Here is a 23,887-nt window from a genome sequence, read left to right on the forward strand (position 1 = left end):
TTAATGGCAGCAACACATTACAAAAACGTTGTTAGAGGGGCATTTTTACCACTGTGTTACATGGCCTTTTCTTTAAACAACACTCCGTAAAGGTTTGGGAACTGAGGAGACACATTTTTGAAGTGGAATTCTTTCCCATTCTTGCTTGATGTACAGCTTAAGTTGTTCAACAGTCTCCCTTCTCATATTTTAGCCTTCACACATTTTTAATGTCTGGACTACAGGCAGGCCAGTCTAGTACCCCCACTCTTTTACTACGAAGCCACACTGTTGTAACACATGGTTTTCTGAAATAAGCAGGGGCGTCCATGTTAATGTTGCTTGGATGGCAACATATGTTGCTCCAAAGGCTGTATGTACCTTTCAGCATTAATGGTGCCTTCACAGATGTGTAAGTTACCCATGCCTTGGCCACTAATACACCCCCATACCATCACACATGCACCTAGAACAATCCGGATGGTTCTTTACCTCTTTGGTTCGAAGGACATGACGTCCACAGTTTCCAAAAAATATTTAAAATGTGGACTCATCAGACCACAGAACACTTTTCCACTTTGCATCAGTCCATCTTAGATGAGCTCGGGCCCGGAGAAGCCGGCGGCGTTTCTGGGTGTTGTTGATAAATGGCGTTGGCTTTGCATAGTAGAGTTTTAACTTGCACTTACAGATGTAGCGGCCAACTGTAGTTACTGACAGTGGTTTTCTGAAGTGTTCCTGAGCCCATGTGGTGATATCCTTTACACACTGATGGTCCGTTGTCACGTCAGGGTTTTCGCAGCTTACAGCGAGGTTCGTTCCCCCGGGATGCAAACGGACCACTCCGGACAGGACATGCAGGTAGGAACATGCTTTATTCTTTGAACAATCAAAGAGGCACCAAAAACAGAAAACAAGTCGAAGAAAACACGTGCCAATCGCACTCGAAGCTAACACTTAGCATAGGCTAGGAGACAAGCAAAACTTACGTAACCGGTTGCGTGTAGCAAACAATGACGCCAGACTGAGCGTGGCGAGCAAGGTGAATAAATAGCTCACTGATTAGTGGTTGACAGCAGCTGAGCATGGGACCACTAACCAGAGGCAGGTGAACACAATTAATCCCCATGGTGACCAAAATAAACCCAGGACTGCACAAAACAGGAACTATGGGAGTCAAAAACTAACCAAAACATCCGTAATATCATGGCTTACGTGCAGTGATTTCTCCAGATTCTCTGAACCTTTTGATGATATTACGGACTGTAGATGGTGAAATCCCTAAATTCCTTGTTGAGAAATGTTGTTCTTAAACAATTTGCTCAGGCATTTGTTGACAAAGTGGTGACCCTCGCCCCGTCCTTGTTTGTGAATGACTGAGCATTTCATGGAAGCTGCTTTTATACCCAATCATGGCACCCACCTGTTCCCAATTAGCCTGTTCACCTGTGGGATGTTCCAAATAAGTCTTTGATGAGCATTCCTAAACGTTCTCAGTCTTTTTTGCCACTTATGCCAGCTTTTTTTAAACATGCTGCAGGCATCAAATTCCAAATGAGCTAATATTTGCAAAAAATAAAGTTTCTCAGTGTGAACATGAAATATCTTGTCTTTGCAGTCTATTCAATTGAATATAAGTTGAAAAGAATTTGTTGTATTCTCTTTTTATTTACCATTTACACAATGTGACAACTTCACTGATGGCCACACTTTGAAAATAAGGTCTTCTTTTTTTTTAACTTTGTTTTTGGTTTTTTATGCTGATTTTTTTTCTCTTTCTTTTTTTGGGGGGAGGGATTGTTGGGATATAAACAAAATAATATTTTGACATTCAGGGCAGACAATAGATTTTATTTTCTTGAATTAGTGATTGTACTGTTTAAAAAAAAGATTACTCCATATATGTTTAGAGTTTTTTTCTATTTATTTATTTACTATATGTTCATATTCTTTTATTTTTTATTATTACTATTTTTTATTTGTTAATAATATTATTATGTTGGTTTGTTTTGTTTTTGCTTTTTTTTTTGCTGTTTTTCTCTTTCTTTTTTGGGGGCGAAGGATTGTTGGGATACAAACAAAAACATATTTTGATATTTAGGGCAGACAATAGATTTTAATTTCTCGAATTATAAAAACGATTACTCCATATATGGTAATACTTTTTTCTATTTATTTATTTACTATCTGTTCTTTTTTTTTTTTATTATTATTATTGTAATTGTTTTTGTGTGTGTTTGTTTTTTGTTATTATTATTATTTTGGTTTGTTTAATTTTTGCTGTTTTTCTCTTTTTCTTTTTTTGGGGGGAAGGATTGTTGGGATATAAACAAAAAAATATTTTGACATTTAGGGCAGACAATAGATTTTATTTTCTCCAATTAGTGATTGTACTGTTTAAAAAAAAAGATTACTCCATATTTGTTTATAGTTTTTTTTCTATTTATTTATTTACTAAATGTTCATATTATTTTATTTTTTATTATTATTAATTTTTATTAATTTTTTATTTGTTAATATTATTATTATTTTGGTTTGTTTTGCTTTTGTTTGTTTTTTGCTTTTTTTCTCTTTCTTTATTTGGGGGGGAAGGATTGTTGGGATATAAAGAAAAAAATATTTTGACATTTAGGGCAGACAATAGATACATGCAAATATGATGTAATGGATAGGAATGTCTGATGCTGAAATAAAAAAAAAAGACGGAATACTATTTACTGCAACATATTATTGTAAAAAAACAAACATTAAGATTTGCACATTTTCAGAATGTGCTCAGTCTATTTTTAAACAAAGAAAACTACCTGAAGTTGTCTTTATTTTTAAGTTATCATGCCATGATTTGAGCCACTAAAAGGACTTTGGCAGCCCTGATCTGCGTGGAAACCCTCCAGACGAGGTCCTCTGAAGGCGACAGGTAAAGAGACACTTCCCTGATGACAATGTGATCGCGTTAGTCGTGGCCAAAAAAAGGCCGAGGCGTCTTTGTGGCAAAAACAACCTCCGACGTGCACACACTGCGGATGAGTTCGGCGGAGCTGCAGAGCGAGCAGCAAAGCAGCGTGGGTAGAGAGGCGGCATCACAGCATCGGGCCCCCTCCTCGCTATTCTTAGCTCTTCCTCCTCCTAACGCAGTCACACATGACGAGGTGTGGAGAGGGCGAGGGAGAATACAAAAAAAAAAACATTCACACTTTCTTTTTATGTTCACTATTTCAACCAACATCTTCTTCCCAAACGGTCCTGGAGTTACGCTTTGCTCCAAACATATTTGCTTCAATGATATTGGGAAAAAACGTTTGAAAAGGCATGTTTGGTAGGAATGTGCCGATCCATCGTGTTGATATTGTATCATATGATATCGCGGTACTAATGTATCAAAAACGGTACTATACTCTGCTTGAAAAGTACCGGTTCCCCATTTTTTTTTGTTTTTACAGGCATGACGGCACGTCGTCACGTCATGACATTTCTGGTTTTAGGAGCAAAGGAGCATGTTCGGCAGCGCACACACACAGAGTACTTACAAGCAGACACAGTGTGTAGACAGAAAAGGGAGAATGAACGCATTTTGGCTTAAAAAGTAAAGATAAAGGTGAAGTTATAACACTGAAACACTCTCAGGAAGAGGTGCTTTAAGACATGGCTAGCTAGTTAGCGGCTCACGTCCATCCGCAGTCGGCACTGTTTTAGCTACTTCTAAATCACTAATGATGGTCTCCATGGCGACAAATAAAGTACGTTTCTTACAAGTAGTATTATCACTGGAGGACGAGGAATAGCTAAACATGCTTCACTACACACCGTAGGAGGATACACACATATATATACACATATATATATATATATATATATATATATACACATATACACACATATATATATATGTGTGTATATATATCATATATACTGTATATATCAATCAATCAATCAATGTTTATTTATATAGCCCTAAATCATAAGTGTCTCAAAGGGCTGCACAAGCCACAATGACATCCTCGGTACAGAGCCCACATAAGGGCAAGGAAAAACTCACCCCAGTGGGACGTCGATGTGAATGACTATGAGAAACCTTGGAGAGGACCGCATATGTGGGTAACCCCCCCCCCCCTCTAGGGGAGACCAAATGCAATGGATGTCGAGTGGGTCTAACATAATATTGTGAGAGTCCAGTCCATAGTGGATCCAACATAATAGTAAGAGACCAGTCCATAGTGGGGTCAGCAGGAAACCATCCCGAGCGGAGACGGGTCAGCAGCGCAAAGATGTCCCCAAACCGATGCACACGCGAGCGGTCCACCCAGGGTCCTGACTCTGTATACATATATATATATATATATATATATATATACATATATATATATATATATACATATATATATACATACATATATATATATATACATATATATATATATACACACATATATATATATACACATATACATATATACACATATATATATACACACACATATATACATATATATTTATATATATATACATATATATATATACACATATATACATATATATACACACATATATATATTTATATATATATATATATATACATACATACATACATACATATATATATATATATATATATATATATATATACACATACATACATATATATACATATACACACATATATACATATATATTTATATATATATACATATATACATATACATATATACACACACATATATACACACACATATATATATACACGCACGCACGCACACACGCGCACACACACACACACACACACACATACATACATACATATATATATATACATATATATATATATATATACATATACACACACATATCAACTTTTTGCATTACGGCCGTCAGCAACGAAAATTTGAAAAATTAACCGCAGGGTTCAAAGCGTAGGTAAAAAATAACAATCTATGGCATATGCGTTTTCCTCCTGTTTTTTTCCTGGTCTTAAACTGAGCTCCTCACCCCCATAGCTCTGTACTGTAAATAAATGTATCTGTACTTTTGAAGCGCAATGACAACATCCTTCCATTACTACCAAGGAAGCCCATAGATGCCTGGTACTCACTGCCGTTGAGTAAATCCATGTTTATCACACAAGTGCTATCATTGTCACCAGACCGCTGCTTCCACACCTCAATCAACATTTGTAAAGCTGCTCACGCACGCCGCTTGTGTTCAAAAGTGACTCATTGGGCATGTTGTTGTTGTCGCCGTGTGTGTGTGTGTGTGTGTGTGTGTGTGTGTGTGTGTGTGTGCTCCACCTCACTGCTGCCACTGTGTGCACAATCTTCAGTGAGCCTCACAAGCTCAGCTCCCATAATCCCTTCCATACACAAGCTAAAAAACGTGAAGCATCACGACGCGGCCGCGTCATGCACTTTTCCTTGGTGCCCGCAGAGCCTGCAGGCAAAGATGTCTACATCCCCAGATGGGCCCTTGCTGCTTGGTATCAGGAATGCTGCTCTGCACACACGCGCAGCAAGACAGAAGTTTCACTCCAAAATGGAGCAGGTAAATCTTGAGGCAGCTCGTCGTTTGGATCAATTCTGATGATTGGGGTGACGATTTCATTCAGAATACATTTTTAATTCTGGTAATACATTATTGGTTGGATAAAATATAATAAAACATTTTCAACCTCTTGGCTGCTGACATGCGACTTGTACACACAGCGGAGGCCTAAGAACGTCTTTTTAAAAATTTATTTTGAAAGTTTTATTTGCAAAAACCACAGAACTTTAATCAATCTAATAAAGAAAATAGTGCACTTTACAATACTTAGGATAGACGTTTAAAAAGCAATAGAGAAGACATACAAATAAAATACTTATTAAATACAATACTAAAATAAAGGGAAACCAAAAGTTATACAATTAAAAAACATTAATATTAATATCATTATTTGTTTGTTTTTAATTTAAAAAATGTGTTCTTAAAAAAATAATATATATATATATATATATATATACATATATATATATATATATATATATACACACATATACATATATATATATATACATATACATACATATATATATATATATATATATATATATATATATATATATATATATATATATATACATACATATAAAATATATTTGGAAATATATTTATATACATATAAAAATCTAAATATATTTATAAAATATTTTTATATTTATAAATATATATATATATACATACATACAGTACATATATATATGTATATACATACATACATATATATATAAACATATAGTTTTATATATATATATATATATATATATATATAAACACATATATTGTAGCTGAGATAGGCTCCAGCGCCCCCCGCGACCCCAAAGGGAATAAGCGGTAGAAAATGGATGGATGGATGGATATTTATATATATAAATATGTCTAAGTATATACATATATATGTATATTTGGAAATTTATTTATACATAAAGATATATATATATATATATATATATATATATATATATATATATATATATATATATGTATTTAAAAAATATATTTATATATATATATTTTATAGTATATATATATATATATATATATATATATATATATATAGATATATGTATATATATTTAAAAAATATATTTATATATATATACAGTGGGGCAAAAAAGTATTTAGTCAGCCACCAATTGTGCAAGTTCTCCCACTTAAAATGATGACAGAGGTACACTTCAACTGTGAGAGACAGAATGTGAAAAAAAAATCCAAGAATTCACATTGTAGGATTTTTAAAGAATTTATTTGTAAATTATGGTGGAAAATAAGTATTTGGTCAATAACAAAAATTCAACTCAATACTTTGTAATATAACCTTTGTTGGCAATAACAGAGGTCAAACGATTATTATAGGTCTTTACCAGGTTTGCACACACAGTAGCTGGTATTTTGGCCCATTCCTCCATGCAGATCTTCTCGAGAGCAGTGATGTTTTGGGGCTGCCGCCGAGCAACACGGATTTTCAACTCCCTCCACAGATTTTTTATGGGGTTGAGGTCTGGAGACTGGCTAGGCCACTCCAGTACTTTCAAATGCTTCTTAAGGAGCCACTCCTTTGTTGCCCGGGCGGTGTGTTTGGGATCATTGTCATGCTGGAAGACCCAGCCACGTTTCATCTTCAAAGCTCTCACTGATGGAAGGAGGTATTGGCTCAAAATCTCACGATACATGGCCCCATTCATTCTTTCCTTAACACGGATCAGTCGGCCTGTCCCCTTCGCAGAAAAACAGCCCCAAAGCATGATGTTCCCACCCCCATGCTTCACAGTAGGTATGGTGTTCTTGGGATGCAACTCAGTATTCTTCTTCCTCCAAACACGACGAGTTGAGTTTATACCAAAAAGTTCTATTTTGGTTTCATCTGACCACATGACATTCTCCCAATCTTTGCTGTATCATCCATGTGCTCTCTGGCAAACTTCAGACGGGCCTGGACATGCACTGGCTTAAGCAGGGGGACAAGTCTGGCAGTGCAGGATTTGATTCCCTGTCGGCGTAGTGTGTTACTGATGGTAACCTTTGTTACTTTGGTCCCAGCTCTCTGCAGGTCATTCACCAGGTCCCCCCGTGTGGTTCTGGGATTTTTGCTCACCGTTCTCATGATCATTTTGACCCCACGGGATGAGATCTTGGGTGGAGCCCCAGATCGAGGGAGATTATCAGTGGTTTTGTATGTCTTCCATTTTCTGATAATTGCTCCCACAGTTGATTTTTTCACACCAAGCTGCTTGCCTATTGTAGATTCACTCTTCACAGTCTGGTGCAGGTCTACAATTATTTTCCTGGTGTCCTTCGACAGCTCTTTGGTCTTGGCCATAGTGGAGTTTGGAGTCTGACTGTTTGAGGCTGTGGACAGGTGTCTTTTATACAGACAACCAGTTCAAATAGGTGCCATTAATACAGGTAACGAGTGGAAGACAGAAGAGCTTCTTAAAGAAGAAGTTACAGGTCTGTGAGAGCCAGAGATTTTCCTTGTTTGAAGTGACCAAATACTTATTTTCCACCATAATTTACAAAGAAATTCTTTAAAAATCCTACAATGTGAATTCCTGGATTTTTTTTTCACATTCTGTCTCCCACAGTTGAAGTGTACCTATGATGAAAATTACAGACCTCTGTCATCATTTTAAGTGGGAGAACTTCCACAATCGGTTGCTGACTAAATACTTTTTTGCCCCACTGTATATATATTTTATAGTATATATATATATATATATATATATATATATATATAGAAATATGTATATACATTTAAAATATATAAATATTTATATATATACTTTTATATATGTACATTTATGTATATATATATATATATATATATATACACACACAATACAATACATAAAAAATATATGTAAGTGTACAAACTTTCACAAAAATATGGACTTTTTTGGAGGATGAAACCAATTATTCATATTTACATTGTTGCTCATGGAGAAATTTGCTTCACTACACAAACTTTTTTATTTGGATAGTGCATAAGTTTGTAAATGGAGGTCCCACTGTATAACACAAGAGATCAAGGAACTTTAATCATTAAAATTATCAAAATATTGTCAATAGCCCTCACAATAAATGGATTGAAAAATGTGCAGCTAATACACGTGACGGGTGTTGGTATTGGCTCATGTCACTCATGAATCCGCAGCATAAATCACTATTAATGTCATCATTGATGACTTTTATACTTGCACGTTAAGAAGAATGTTAAAACATTGCGTGTGCAGGAGCCATGAAGTGTTGAATGGTGAGGAAGACATAAGGTTGGTGCTTCAACATGGACGGTGTCCTTAACCTGCTCAGCCTCGTTCACAGTCCAGGTGAGCAGAAATGACAAATATGGGCAACAATTAAATCCACCAAAAGGCAAAAAGTCAGAGAGAAATCCCAGAGCTGCTCCACTGGCAGAGACTTGCACACTGACCGGATTTGACATGTTCTCAATTTCACACACCAGGAAAAGTAGCTGAGAAGGTTCAGCAGCAGTTTTTGGCTTCTGGCCTCCATCGCACATGTCAGCTCATGAACAACAACTACAGCCTGGCCTGGGATTTGGCATGAAAGGACCGTATTTCCTGGACTTTACAGCGCACCGTATATAAGCCACACCCACTACATTTCAGAAGAAGATAATAGTTTTCTATATATAAGCCGCACTGGACTATAAGCCACAGATATATACGTTGTGAAATGAGTTATTTACATAGAAATATTCTGTAAAGGTTTATTTACATACCTTAATTGTTTCCAAACGATGTCTGTAACAGGGCAGTAAAACGGCTGATCAAACAAAACAGAAGTCATTGTCATGGACCCACTAGCTGCGCAAGCTAGCTCTCCAATCAGCTAAACAGACTCAATAACTCCACGGTGACGTTTTGGTGAATTTACTGAGGAGTTTGTGAAAGTGAAACAATACAAAAAGAATGCCGTTGTAAGTTAATAATACTAACGCAGACACTCGTAGACCTGTTAGCGTATTAACTAATGCTAACGACGCCAGCGTCATCACATGACGATAGCGCGTAAAAATATGTATGAAAACACTCCTACATGGGACACTTTAGTAAGTAAGAATTGTTTTAGTTATATCGTAAAACTTGCAAACGTTACATGGAGAATCCATACGAGTAAAAACGCTATGGACGGCTAGAAGACGGAACGGCGCTAATACTGCAGCACCTGCAGTGAGCAAACTCATACAAAAGATGGCGCCAGAGCATAAACAATAACACACATTTTTCCGTGTCTTAGCTTTTTTATTTTTAACTATTTACAGTATGGTCGTCAGTCAAGAAAAATGCAGAAATCAACAACACTGTTTTATAAGCCGCGGGGTTCGAAGCTTAGGAAAAAAGTACAGCTTATAGTCCGGAATTTACAGTAGTGTATCCTTATGTTGGTCTTATTTTAATATAATTTTTCTGGACGACCACGTGCCCTTAAGGGTCCCTTTTATGCAAAACCAACTTTCTAACCTAGCGGTGCCTGCTGTTGTGTGATTGGGATCTGAAAATGTGAAATATTTATAAAACTATCTCAAATTCCTTCATACTTCCCCAAATGACCTGTGTGGAATTTGCCCAATATTCAGCAATGTTAGCTTGAGTAGTTGTGTAGCTAGCTTAGCCTTCTACTGTAAGACAACAGTGTCACTACCCTCCAGCAAAATAATGATTTTCCTAAAAACTACTTTTGATGGCGGGCTCGGTGCCTACTATTTATGGCAATAGAGGAGGCAAAGTAACGGTACGTAATAACAGTATGTGTGAACGATAAGTTAGCAATATTAGCTTAAAGTAGTTGTGTAGCTAGCTGAGCCTTCTACTGTAAGACAACAGTGTCACCGTCCTCCAGCAAAGTAATGATGTTCCTAAAAACTACTTTTAATGGAGGGCTCGGTGCCTACTATTTATGGCAATAGAGGAGGCAAAGTAACGGTACGTAATAACAGTATGTGTGAACGATAAGTTAGCAATGTTAGCTTAAAGTAGTTGTGTAGCTAGCTTAGCCTTCTACTGTAAGACAACAGTGTCACCGTCCTCCAGCAAAGTAATGATGTTCCTAAAAACTACTTTTAATGGCGGGCTCGGTGCCTACTATTTATGGCAATGGAGGAGGCAATGTAACGGTAAATAATAACAGTAGGTTAAAAATATGTGAATGATAAGTTAGCAATGTTAGCTTGAGTAGTTGTGTAGCTGGCTTAGCCTTCTACTGTAAGGCAACAGGGTCATGGTCCTCCAGCAAAGTAATGATTTTCCTAAAAACTACTTTTAATCGGATCAGTGCCTACCGTGTTTGGCAATGGACCAGTAAGTAATATAAGCCGTGGTTACGTTAGCCAGGTAGCTCGTAGCGTAGCAGACAGCCTTGAGCCTCCTTTGTTTACACAGAGTCGAAGCACCATTGTAGTGGACTTGCTAACAAGATATCAAATAGAAAAGCACTGTATTGTAAATATAAACATGTACACGTCCAAGATCTAGCATCGGAGCGAAAAATACTCTGTAGAAGTTCAACCTTAGTGTATAATTACAGAATTTGCTGCTTTCTTTTGCTCCGATACAACATGGGGCGGTTGTTTCCGTTTGAGGAGTGAAAGTCACTCAAAACTAATTGGTTGGCGGCGGTCAACGATGACAATGAGGTCCGAGAAAGCAAGAAAGCTGAAAAACTACAAAACATGGCTAACGGAGGAAGGTTTCCGCCTCTCAGAACAACTTGTTTTCAACGGGAGCCAAAAAGTGGTTTGAAGATGATGTGTAAAACATCATCTATGCAACATTTTGACTAAAGAACTACCATTACATGTTATGTAGACCACAAGGACGTCTTAAATGTAGACAAAAATCCTAATATGACCCCTTTAATAATAATAATAATGATTTTATAGATTTATACAGAGGTGGGTAGAGTAGCCAGAAATTGTACTCAAGTAAGAGTACTGTTACTTTAGAGATGTATTACTCAAGTAAAAGTAAGGAGTAGTCACCCAAATATTTACTTGAGTAAAAGTAAAAAGTATGTTGTGAAAAAACTACTCAAGTACTGAGTAACTGATGAGTAACATACACACTCATATCATATATATATATATATATATATATATATATACATATATATATATACTGTGTATATATACATATATATATATATATATATATATACATAGATACATATACATTGATATATACAGTATATCATTTATATGTATTTATTTTGCTGTTTTTGTTTACATGTTAAAGGTGTTTTAATGAATATACATGCATGTTTAACACATATAGATTCCTTTCTTTCATGAAGACTAGAATATAAGTTGCTGTATTACCTGATTCTGATGACTTGCGTTGATTGTAATCAGACAGTAGTGATGATAACGTCCACGTTTTCAAATGGAGGAGAAGAAAAGTTCCTCCTTTCTGTCTAATACCACATGAAAGTTTCCAGCTTCCATATTCGTTTTTATATACTGTACAAGAAATATATTGGCGTCAAACTCCGTAGCTTGCTAGCTTGTTTGCGCTGGCTTTCGGAGACTCTTGTTTTGAAAGCGCAGGCGCGATGGAGCGGCACTTTTATTGTGAAGACAGGAACGTCCTCATGTGCGGTCAGTCTTTAGGCTTTTGACAGGATGTACGGTTGAAATAAAAAAGTATCTTTTTTCCTTCACACTTTTGATTGATTGATTGGAACTTTTATTATTAGATTGCACAGTACAGTACACATTCCGTACAATTGACCACTAAATGGTAACACCCCAATAAGTTTTTCAACTTGTTTAAGTCAGGTCATGTGACCACCTGGCTCTGTTTGATTGGTCCAACGTCACCAGTGACTGCATCTGATTGGTGGAACGAAGTGAAACGTCACCAGTAAGGCAGGCATTTTGAAGGTCTGTCTGACAGACCAAAACAAACAAAGCGTGCATTAACAGATCGATAAAAATTAGTAGCGAGTAGCGAGCTGAATGTAGATAAAAGTAGCGGAGTAAAAGTAGCGTTCCTTCTCTATAAATATACTTAAGTAAAAGTAAAAGTATGTTGCATTAAAACTACTCTTAGAAGTACAATTTATCCCAAAAGTTACTCAAGTAGATGTAACGGAGTAAATGTAGCGTGTTACTACCCACCTCTGAATTTATATAGCGCTTTTCTATCGACTAGATACTTAAGTCCTGGCACCGTGCAAGTTCCTGCAACTACTGTCAAACTCCCGAGTCCTGTCGAGACTGAGGACCCAGTTTCCCATGTGAAGTCAGCGCCTTCATGTTGTCTCTTATAGGGTTGCAAAATTCCGGGAATATTCAAAGTTGGGAACTTTCCATGGGAATTAACGGGAATTAATGGGAAAATAATGGGAATAAACATTGAATGCAACATGCTAGATCTTGCAGCATGATTATTAGCTAAAACAACCTGATTTAATGCAAATTCGGTAGAATTTCAACCCTGCACTGTGCATTCCTCCATCACATGTGCAGTGCATTCTTCCATCACATGCACAGACAATTCCCAGCATGCTACACACTACAGCAGGGATATTGAGGCCACACTAGTATTTGAGCCCAAGGACTTTATCTAGTCAAGTAAGTGTTGATGATATTACTGCGGTAAATATATTTAGGGACCGCAATGTCCCTTTGGGACAGAGGACCCTATTGTATTTTGTGCGTTTTATTATTATTATTATTCCGCCGCCTCTTTGAGCTCTAATTTGACCCCCTTAACATGCTTCAAAACTCACCATATTTGACACACACATCAGGACCGGCGAAAATTGCCATCTAATAAAAAAATAAATAAAAAAATAAATAAAAATTGCGCTCCAGCGCCCCCTAGGAAAAACACAGACAAAACTGCTTGTAACTTCCAGTAGGAATGTCGTAGAGACATGAAACCTCTATGTAGGTCTGATTTAGACCTAGATTTCATACATTGACATTCTTCAGCAAAAATCAACAGGAAGTTGGCAATTCCCCCTTCAAAACAAAAGTTTACTAAAAACAGTCACTTTTGCCTCTTTGAGCTGTAATTTGACCCCCTTAACATGCTTCAAAACTCACCAAACTGGACACACACATCAGGACTGGCAAAAATTGCGATCTAATAAAAAAACAACAACCCCAAAACTCAAAATTGCGCTCTAGTGCCCCCTAGGAAGAAAACAGACATAACTGCTGGAGGAAAACTCAGACAAAACTGCCGGTAACTTCCAGTAGGAATGTCTTAGAGACATGAAACAAAAACCTCTATGTAGGTCTCACTTAGACCTACATTTCATATATACAAAAATCAACAGGAAGTTTGCAATTCCCCCTTCAAAACAAAAGTTTTGTAAAAAACGGTCACCTTTTTTCAAACATTATCTCCTCTGAGCGCGTTTGTCGTGTCGGCTTCAAACTAGCACAGGAGAGAGATTGAACCCTTCTGATTAAAAGTTGACCAAAGAGTTTTAATTACTGTTTCGGTTTGGATTTTATGTGCCGTCAAAGCTGGTCCCGTCCATCGCTGCTTGCCGCTTTAATTGATATATGGTATTTAAGAATCAATTCTGTTCATAACTTTTATGGACAGAATTTCTAGGCGCAGTCAAGGCGTTGAGGGGATCTGGTTTGGTGGCTGCGGGATTAGGTCTCTGCTATTTGCAGATGATGTGGTCCTGATGGCTTCATCTGGCCAGGATCTTCAGCTCTCACTGGATCGGTTCGCAGCTGAGTGTGAAGCGACTGCGATGAGAATCAGCACCTCCAAGTCTGAGTCCATGGTTCTCGTCCGGAAAAGGGTGGAGTGCCATCTCCGGGTTGGGGAGGAAATCTTGCCCCAAATGGAGGAGTTCAAGTACCTGGGAGTCTTGTTCACGAGTGATGGAAGAGTGGATCGTGAGATTGACAGGCGTATCGGTGCGGCGTCTTCAGTAATGCGGACGCTGTATCGATCCGTTGTGGTGAAGAAGGAGCTGAGCCGGAAGGCAAAGCTCTCGATTTACCGGTCGATCTACGTTCCCATCCTCACCTATGGTCATGAGCTTTGGGTTATGACCGAAATGAGTTTCCTTTGCCGGGTGAAATGACTTTCCTATCTCTAAGGGGCTCTCCCTTAGAGATAGGGTGAGAAGCTCTGTCATCCAGGAGGAGTTCAAAGTAAAGCCGCTGCTCCTCCACATGGAGAGGAGCCAGATGAGGTGGTTCGGGCATCTGGTCAGGATGCCACCCGAACGCCTCCCTAGGGAGGTGTTTAGGGCACGTCTGACTGGTAGGAGGCCGCGGGGAAGACCCAGGACACGTGGGGAAGACTATGTCTCCCGGCTGGCCTGGGAATGCCTCGGGATCCCCCGGGAGGAGCTGGACGAAGTGGCTGGGGAGAGGAAAGTCTGGGCTTCCCTGCTAAGGCTGCTGCCCCCGCGACCCGACCTCGGATAAGCGGAAGAAGATGGATGGATGGATGGTATTTAAGTGTAATAGAGGTGTAATTGCTTGTTACTGTATGACTGTAGACTACTCCAGCAGACTTCCACTCAAGCTAGCTAGCTGTTCCTGTACTTGTTCAATGATTTTGGGGCCAATATCTCTAGCTAGCTAGGTTTATGTACCACCACCAGTCTCATAATGAACCGAAAATATTTCTCCGTTAGCCGTGATGCTAATTTTCTCGATGTTAAATCCCATTAATTTATGCTAACAACGTTAGCGATCCGACTTGACCTTTTTTGTGATGTGTAAAGTTCAAGTAGCAAATACTAAATCAAAAGGTGAAGTTTCCTCTGCCTTCTGTTCTGCTAGCCATTCTGTTGTCATACAAGAATGTAGCTTATAGTTTATATTAGTTTGATTTAGCATGCTGATTGACTGTTCATTTATTCATCTAGCCTATTTCTAGTCATTTGTCCATCAGTCAAATATTTTTAAAGACTACTCCAATTGTTTACGGACTATTTATATCTGTGTGTGGCATTGCATTAGTCTTTTACAAGAATAAATAAATACAAACAGAATAATGCCACTTATGATATGTGGAGACATTTCACCCCAACCAATGTCGGCGGAAAGGCGGTGTACATTTGCAAATACTGTGCTAAGAGCTATGTCAAAAATGCCACAAAGATGCAGCAGCATATAGACAAGTGCCCAATAATATATCATTATTGTAATTCCCCATTCATTCCCATATATTCACATTCATTCCCATGGACAGTGTCCAACTTTGAATAATCAAAAAACTGTCAATATTTCCAAACTTCCCGAGCTTAACTTCCCGTGGTAAATTTCCGGAAATTTGCCGGAAACTTTCCACCCCTTTGAAACCCTAGTCTCTTATCTCAACAGACGAAAACACACAATAAACACGGCGTCTAGACCAGTGTTTGTCAACCTTTTTTGAGCCAAGGCACATATTTTGCGTTGGAAAAATGCAGAGACACACCACCAGCAGAAATCATTAAACAACAAATCTCAGTTGACAGTAAAAAGTCGTTGTAAAAAAAAAAAAAATAATAATAATAATAATAATAATAATAATAAAAAATAAATAAATAAATAAAATAAAAAATACTTTTTCTTGGATAGAAAAGAAAGTAAAACAATATAAAAACAATTACATAAAAAATAGTAATTAATGAAAATGTTAGTGGACCAGCAGCACACACAATCATGTGTGCTTTAAAGACTGTATCCCTTGCAGACTGTATTGTTCTATATTGTCAGAACCAGAAGTTTTTAATAACAGAAAGAGACAGCCCCTTTTGTGTAAATGAGTGTGGATGAGTATGTATGGGGGAGGGAGGGTTTTCTTGGGTTGATGCACTAAAGGTAAGTGTATCTTGTGTTTTTTTATGTTGTTTAAAATAATAATAAAAAAATAAAAAGTAAAAAAAAGTGGTTGTCGCAATTGTTGGATATGACTTTAAAGCATAACCAAGCATGCATCACTATAGCTCTTGTCTCAAAGTAGGTGTACTGTCACCACCTGTCACATCACACCCTGACTTATTTGGACTTTTTTGCTGTTTTCCTGTGTGTAGTGTTTTACTTCTTGTCTTGCGCTCCTATTTTGGTGGCTTTTTCTCTTTATTTGGTATTTTCCTGTTGCAGTTTCATGTCTTCCTTTGAGCAATATTTCCCGCATCTACTTTGTTTTAGCAATCAAGAAGATTTTAGTTGTTTTTATCCTTTTTTGTGGGGACATTGTGGATTGTCATGTCATGTTCGGATTTGTCTTTGCTCCACAGTAAGTCTTTGCTGTCGTCCAGCATTCTGTGTTTGTTGACTTTGTAGCCAGTTCAGTTTTAGTTTCGTTCTGCACAGCCTTCCCTAAGCTTTAATGCCTTTTCTTAGGGGCACTCACCTTTTGTTTATTTTTGGTTTAAGCATTAGACACCTTTTTACCTGCACGCTGTTTCCGACATCTACAAAGCAATTAGCTACCTGCTGCCACCTACTGATATGGAAGAGTATTACACGGTTACTCTGCCGAGCTCTAGACAGCACCGACACTCAACAACAACACATCATTTGCAGACTATAATTACTGCTTTGCAAAAAATGTTTTCCTCCAATATTGTTTATTTGAGGTACAAGTCTGTTGACTGCGGGACTGACCTCAGTGTTACAACAATAATGGCATCGCAGCTGAAGTAAAACCTGTGCTTGTATTCTTGGTTCCTATCAATAATGCAGGGCAGTAGAGGCGGAACTAATTGCTGTCTGCTTTTTTTCCCCCTCTGTCACATATTATCGACGCACCTGCCCCAGCAGAGCAGACGAGTAAGATCGCTTTGGCCGAGTCACAGTAGTGAAATTAAATATTTAGCTTACACACATTTTTTAATAACTACAAACCCCGTTTCCATATGAGTTGGGAAATTGTGTTAGATGTAAATATAAACGGAATACAATGATTTGCAAATCATTTTCAACCCATAATCAGTTGAATATGCTACAAAGACAACATATTTGATGTTCAAACTCAAACTTTTTTTTTTTTTTTTTGCAAATAATAATTAACTTAGAATTTCATGGCTGCAACACGTGCCAAAGTAGTTGGGAAAGGGCATGTTCACCACTGTGTTACATGGCCTTTCCTTTTAACAACACTCAGTAAAGGTTTGGGAACTGAGGAGACACATTTTTGAAGCTTCTCAGGTGGAATTCTTTCCCATTCTTGCTTGATGTACAGCTTAAGTTGTTCAACAGTCCGGGGGTCTCCGTTGTGCTATTTTAGGCTTCATAATGCACCACACATTTTCAATGGGAGACAGGTCTGGACTACAGGCAGGCCAGTCTAGTACCCGCACTCTTTTACTATGAAGCCACGTTGATGTAACACCTGGCTTGGCATTGTCTTGCTGAAATAAGCAGGGGCGTCCATGGTAACGTTGCTTGGATGGCAACATATGTTGCTCCAAAACCTGTATGTACCTTTCAGCATTAATGGCGCCTTCACAGATGTGTAAGTTACCCATGTCTTGGGCACTAATACACCCCCATACCATTACAGTTGTTGGCTTTTACACTTTGCGCCTATAACAATCCGGATGGTTCTTTTCCTCTTTGGTCCGGAGGACACGACGTCCACAGTTTCCAAAAACAATTTGAAATGTGGACTCGTCAGACCACAGAACACTTTTCCACTTTGTATCAGTCCATCTTAGATGAGCTCAGGCCCAGCGAAGCCGACGGCGTTTCTGGGTGTTGTTGATTAACGGTTTTCGCCTTGCATAGGAGAGTTTTAACTTGCACTTACAGATGTAGCGACCAACTGTAGTTACTGACAGTGGGTTTCTGAAGTGTTCCTGAGCCCATGTGGTGATATCCTTTACACACTGATGTCGCTTGTGCAGTACAGCCTGAGGGATCAAAGGTCACGGGCTTAGATGCTTACGTGGAGTGATTTCTCCAGATTCTCTGAACCCTTTGATGATATAACAGACCGTAGATGGTGAAATCCCTAAATTCCATGCAATAACTGGTTGAGAAAGGTTTTTCTTAAACTGTTCAACAATTTGCTCACGCATTTGTTGACAAAGTGGTGACCCTCGCCTCATCCTTGTTTGTGAATGACTGAGCATTTCATGGAATCTACTTTTATACCCAATCATGGCACCCACCTGTTCCCAATTAGCCTGTTCACCTGTGGGATGTTCCAAATAAGTGTTTGATGAGCATTCCTCAACTTTATCAGTATTTATTGCCACCTTTCCCAACTTCTTTGTCACGTGTTGCTGGCATCAAATTCTAAAGTTAATGATTATTTGCACACAAAAAAATGTTTATGAGTTTGAACATCAAATATGTTGTCTTTGTAGCATATTCAACTGAATATGGGTTGAAAAGGATTTGCAAATCATTGTATTCCGTTTATATTTACATCTAACACAATTTCCCAACTCATATGGAAACGGGGTTTGTACATTTTGATGTTTTAATGATGTGTTTTTAACCTGGTTTCACATGCTTGGTTTGTCTGGAGAACAAAGCCGGGTTTAGTTTATCGAAAAGGTACTATTCTGCCTTTAAAAAGTACAGGTACTAAACAAAAAAAAAGTTTATGCCATTGCGCATGTGAGTCAACACACACACACCGAGCACTTACACGCGGAAACAGTGTGGAGACAGAAGAAGGAGAATGTACGTGTTTTGGCTTTAAAACAACAGACGTAAAGCAAAGCACTTTGATAGCTAGCGAGCTTAGACTTAGGGTTGTACAGTATCGCGGTACTAGTAAAGTACCGCGATACTAATAAATCATAATCGGTACTATACCGCCTCTAAAAAGTACTGGTTCTCTGTTTTTATTTAACGGGCATGGCGGCGCGCTGTCGTCACCTCGTGACATAGCTGTTTTTACGAGCAGAGGAGCATGTTCGGCAGCGCGCACACACACACACACACACACACACACACACACACACACACACACACACACACACACACACACAGAGTACTTACAAGCAGACACAGTGTGTGGACAGAAAAGGGAGAATGGACGCATTTTGGTGTAAAAAGTAAAGATAAAGGTGAAGTTATAACACTGAAACACCCTCAGGAAGAGCTGCTTTAAGACATGTCTAGCTAGCTAGCGGCTAACATCCATCTGAAGTGTTTTAGCTACTTCTAAATCACTAATCCTGGTCTCCATGGCGACAAATAAAGTATGTTTTATTACCAGTATCATTATCACTGGAGGACGAGGAGTAGCTAAACATGCTTCACTACACACCGTAGGAGGATACAATAGCTCACCGCTAACAGCCAGCTAGCACCCTGAATGTAAACAAATGCCATGGGTGGATCGATACCTGACATTCACTGTAATGATACCAAGTACAATAGCGTATCTAGTCGATACTACTACATTTACATCTATATTTTTTATCGTCACAAAATCTTTTTTGTTTACTTTAAATTGTATTTTATGTTTATAAACACATGAGGACTTTGAATATGACCAATGTATGATCCTGTAACTACTTGGTATCGGATCGATACCTAAATGTGTGGTATCATCCTCAACTAATGTAAAGTATCAAAGAAGAGAAGAATAAGTGATTATTACATTTTAACAGAAGTGTAGATAGAACATGTTAAAACAGAAAATAAGCAGATATTAACAGTAAATGAACAAGTAGATTAATAATCATGTTTTACAGTTTGTCCCTCATGTGTACAAAATAATAAATGACACAATATGTTACTGCATACGTCAGCAGACTAATTAGGAGTTTTTGTTTGTTTACTTACTACTAAAAGACAAGTTGTCTAGTATGTTCAGCATTTTATTTAAGGACTAAATATATCAAAATATGTGTGAATGATACGTTAGCAATGTTAGCTTGAGTAGTTGTGTAACTAGCTTAGCCTTCTACAGTTATTGGATTGCAATAATAAACATATGTTTAATGTACCCTAAGATTTGTTGTTAGAATAAAGCCAATAATTACATTTTTTGTGGTCCCCTTTATTTAGAACACTATCGAAAAGTATCGAAATACATTTCGGTACCGGTACCAAAATATTGGTATCGGGACAAGCCTACTTAGACTTAGACAAATTTTAATTGTTGAATATAGTAGCTCCATTACAAGAGGGAGTAAATAATAACTAAAAACACTCACAAGGGCCTAAAAGAGGACAAAATAATAAATCAAATGTAGATCAACAAAGAGAGAGATTGTACAAAAGCCAAAAGCAGTGAAGTTGTCACGTTGTGTAAATGGTAAATAAAAAGAGAAAACAACAAATCCTTTTCAACTTATATTCAATTGAATAGACTGCAAAGACAAGATATTTCATGTTCACACTGAGAAACTTTATTTTTTGCAAATATTAGCTCATTTGGAATTTGATGCCTGCAACATGTTTCAAAAAAAGCTGGCACAAGTGGCAAAAAAGAGTGATAAAGTTGAGGAATGCTCATCAAAGACTTATTTGGAACATCCCACAGGTGAACAGGCTAATTGGGAACAGGTGGGTGCCATGATTGGGTCTAAAAGCAGCTTCCATGAAATGCTCAGTCATTCACAAACAAGGACGGGGCGAGGGTCACCACTTTGTCAACAAATGCCTGAGCAAATTGTTTAAGAACAACATTTCTCAACCAGCTATTGCAAGGAATTTAGGGATTTCACCATCTACGCTCTGTAATATCATCAAAAGGTTCAGAGAATCTTGAGAAATCACCGCACGTAAGCCATGATATTACGGACCTTGGATCCCTCAGGCGGTACTGCATCAAAAAGCGACATCAGTGTGTAAAGGATATCACCACATGGGCTCAGGAACACTTCAGAAAACCATTTTCAGTAACTACAGTTGGTCGCTACATCTGTAAGTGCAAGTTAAAACTCTGCTATGCAAAGCCAAAGCCATTTATCAACAACACCCAGAAACGCTTCGCTGGGCCCGAGCTCATCTAGGACCTGACCAATCTGAGTGAATGACTTGACAGATTGGTCAAGTTGGACTAGATTGATTGGTGAAATCTAGTTCAACTGGACTAGATCTGACCATTCTAAGTCGATAAGTGGATCGATTGGTCCATTTGGACTAAATCGATTAATCAAGTCTAGATCAATTTAACGAGAGTCCATTTGGACTGATCGATTGATCAGGTCTAGTTCAACTGATTGTTGTACTGGAGCTGACCAATCAATCTAAGTCTTGTCAATTGTTTGGTCCGGTTGGACTAGATTAATTGGTCAGATCTAGTAATTGATGGTTGTTCTAGATCTGACGAATATAAGTCAATAATTTGATCAATTGGTCCATTTGGACTGGTTCGATTGTTCAGATATAGTTCAACTGGACTAGATCTGACCAATCGGAGTGAATAATTCCATCGATTGGCCCAGTTGGACTAGATCTGACCAATATAAGTCGATCGATTGGTCCAGTTGGACTAGATCTGACCAACATAAGTCGATCGATTGGTCCAGTTGGACTAGATCTGACCAATATAAGTCGATCGATTGGTCCAGTTGGACTAGATCTGACTAATCTAAGTCGATCAATTGGTCCATTTGAACTGGATAGATTGTTCAGATCTAGTTCAACTGGACTAGATCTGACCAATCTGAGTGAATAACTCCATCGATTGGCCCAGTTGGACTAGATCTGACCAATATAAGTCGATCGATTGGTCCATTTGGACTAGATCTGACCAATATAAGTCGATCAATTGGTCCAGTTGGACTAGATCTGACCAATATAAGTCGATCGATTGGGCCAGTTCGACTAGATCTGACCAATATAAGTCGATCGATTGGTCCAGTTGGACTAGATCTGACTAATCTAAGTCAATCAATTGGTCCATTTGGACTGGATAGATTGGTCACATCTAGTTCAACAGGACTAATTAGATGTAGTCTGAGCAGAGATGAGCTCATCTAAGATGGACTGAAACAAAGTGGAAAAGTGTTCTGTGGTCTGATGAGTCCACATTTCAAATTGTTTTTGGAAACTGTGGACGTCGTGTCCTCCGGACCAAAGAGGAAAAGAACCATCTGGATTGTTCTAGGGTGAAAGTGTAAAAGGCAGCATGTGTGATGGTATGGGGGTGTATTAGTGGCCAAGACATGGGTAACTTACACATCTGTGAAGGCACCATTAATGCTGAAAGGTACATACAGCTTTTGGAGCAACATATGTTGCCATCCAAGCAAAGTTATCATGGACGCCCCTGCTTATTTCAGCGAGACAATGCCAAGCCACGTGTTACATCAACGTGGCTTCATAGTAACAGAGTGTGGGTACTAGACTGGCCTGCCTGTAGTCCAGACATTGAAAATGTGTGAAGGCTAAAATATGAGAAGGGAGACTGTTGAACAACTTAAGCTGTACATCAAGCAAGAATGGGAAAGAATTCCACTTCAAAAATGCGTCTCCTCAGTTCCCAAACCTTTACTGAGTGTTGTTAAAAGGAAAGGCCATGTAACACACTGGTAAAAATGCACCTCTGACAACTTCTTTGAAACATGTTGCAGGCATCAAATTCCAAATGAGCTAATATTTGCAAAAAATAACAAAGTGTACCAGTTCCAACGTTAAATATCTTGTCTTTGCAGTCTATTCAATTGAATATAAGTTGAAAAGGATTTGTTGTTTTCTCTTTTTATTTACTATTTACACAACTTGACAACTTCACTGGTGTAGGGTTGTGTATTTAACAACAGCAGCCGACTGGGATCGCTGGCCTACCTTGAACATCGCCAGCCCGGATCTCCTCTCTGCTCGTCACAGCTGGCATGATGGAGTGAGCTGCTGGGATCGGACTCCTCCTCTCATAGCCTCGGGTGAAGGGTGGGCGGGCACAGGAAGTCACTCGCAGGAAGGACGGCAAGGTGAGGCGACAAGGGGGGGTTGGGGGGTGTCCCTGGCAGAGGACCGCCGGCTGGAGCGGGGCGGTTGTATCAGTTTGAGGATGCGGGTTGCGTTTGTGTCAATGTGACACAAAATAAATAAAGGTGTTGCTCTAAAAGGTGAACCAGAAGAGAGTCAAAGGTGTCGGGTAAGAGGGAGAGAGCGTCATGAACAACGTTGCTTAATTGGCTTCTTTTCCGCTCCAACACTCCGCCAGGTCTCCTCCCAGAAGTCTGTGCAGTTGCCGTGGAGATGAGAAGATGAAGATGAGAACCAGTGTGCACTTCTATATATATATATATATATATACATATATATGGATCTATATATATGTATATATATATATACACTCCTCTTCTTCCCTCCTTCGCTCTTCCTTTTTGGACGTTCTCTTCGCCTGCAGAAGTCCGTTGCTAACCAGCCATCTTCAGCTCCTGCCCGACTCCAGGCTGGATGGTCTCTTCTTCAGTCTGGGGGAGGAAGAGGAGACAAGTTCAAGGTTTACAATCACACACTTCAAAC

At 38.5% G+C, this 23,887-nt stretch overlaps 1 protein-coding gene across 3 annotated transcripts in view; it reads right to left on the reverse strand.

Annotated features, from left to right (window-relative positions):
* Positions 1 to 23,887, reverse strand: part of grin2bb (glutamate receptor, ionotropic, N-methyl D-aspartate 2B, genome duplicate b) — a 236,674-nt gene that overhangs the window by 195,775 nt on the left and 17,012 nt on the right. For all 3 annotated transcript variants that reach the window (XM_061976961.2, XM_061976963.2, XM_061976962.2), the window contains one exon: positions 23,204 to 23,835. In XM_061976961.2, the coding sequence (XP_061832945.1) occupies positions 23,204 to 23,212 (9 nt within the window). In that variant the 5' untranslated portion in view covers positions 23,213 to 23,835. The remainder of the gene's footprint in view (positions 1 to 23,203; positions 23,836 to 23,887) is intronic.

The sequence above is a fragment of the Nerophis lumbriciformis genome, linkage group LG16, assembly GCF_033978685.3.
Source record: "Nerophis lumbriciformis linkage group LG16, RoL_Nlum_v2.1, whole genome shotgun sequence".
Classification (NCBI taxonomy): Eukaryota; Metazoa; Chordata; class Actinopteri; order Syngnathiformes; family Syngnathidae; genus Nerophis; species Nerophis lumbriciformis.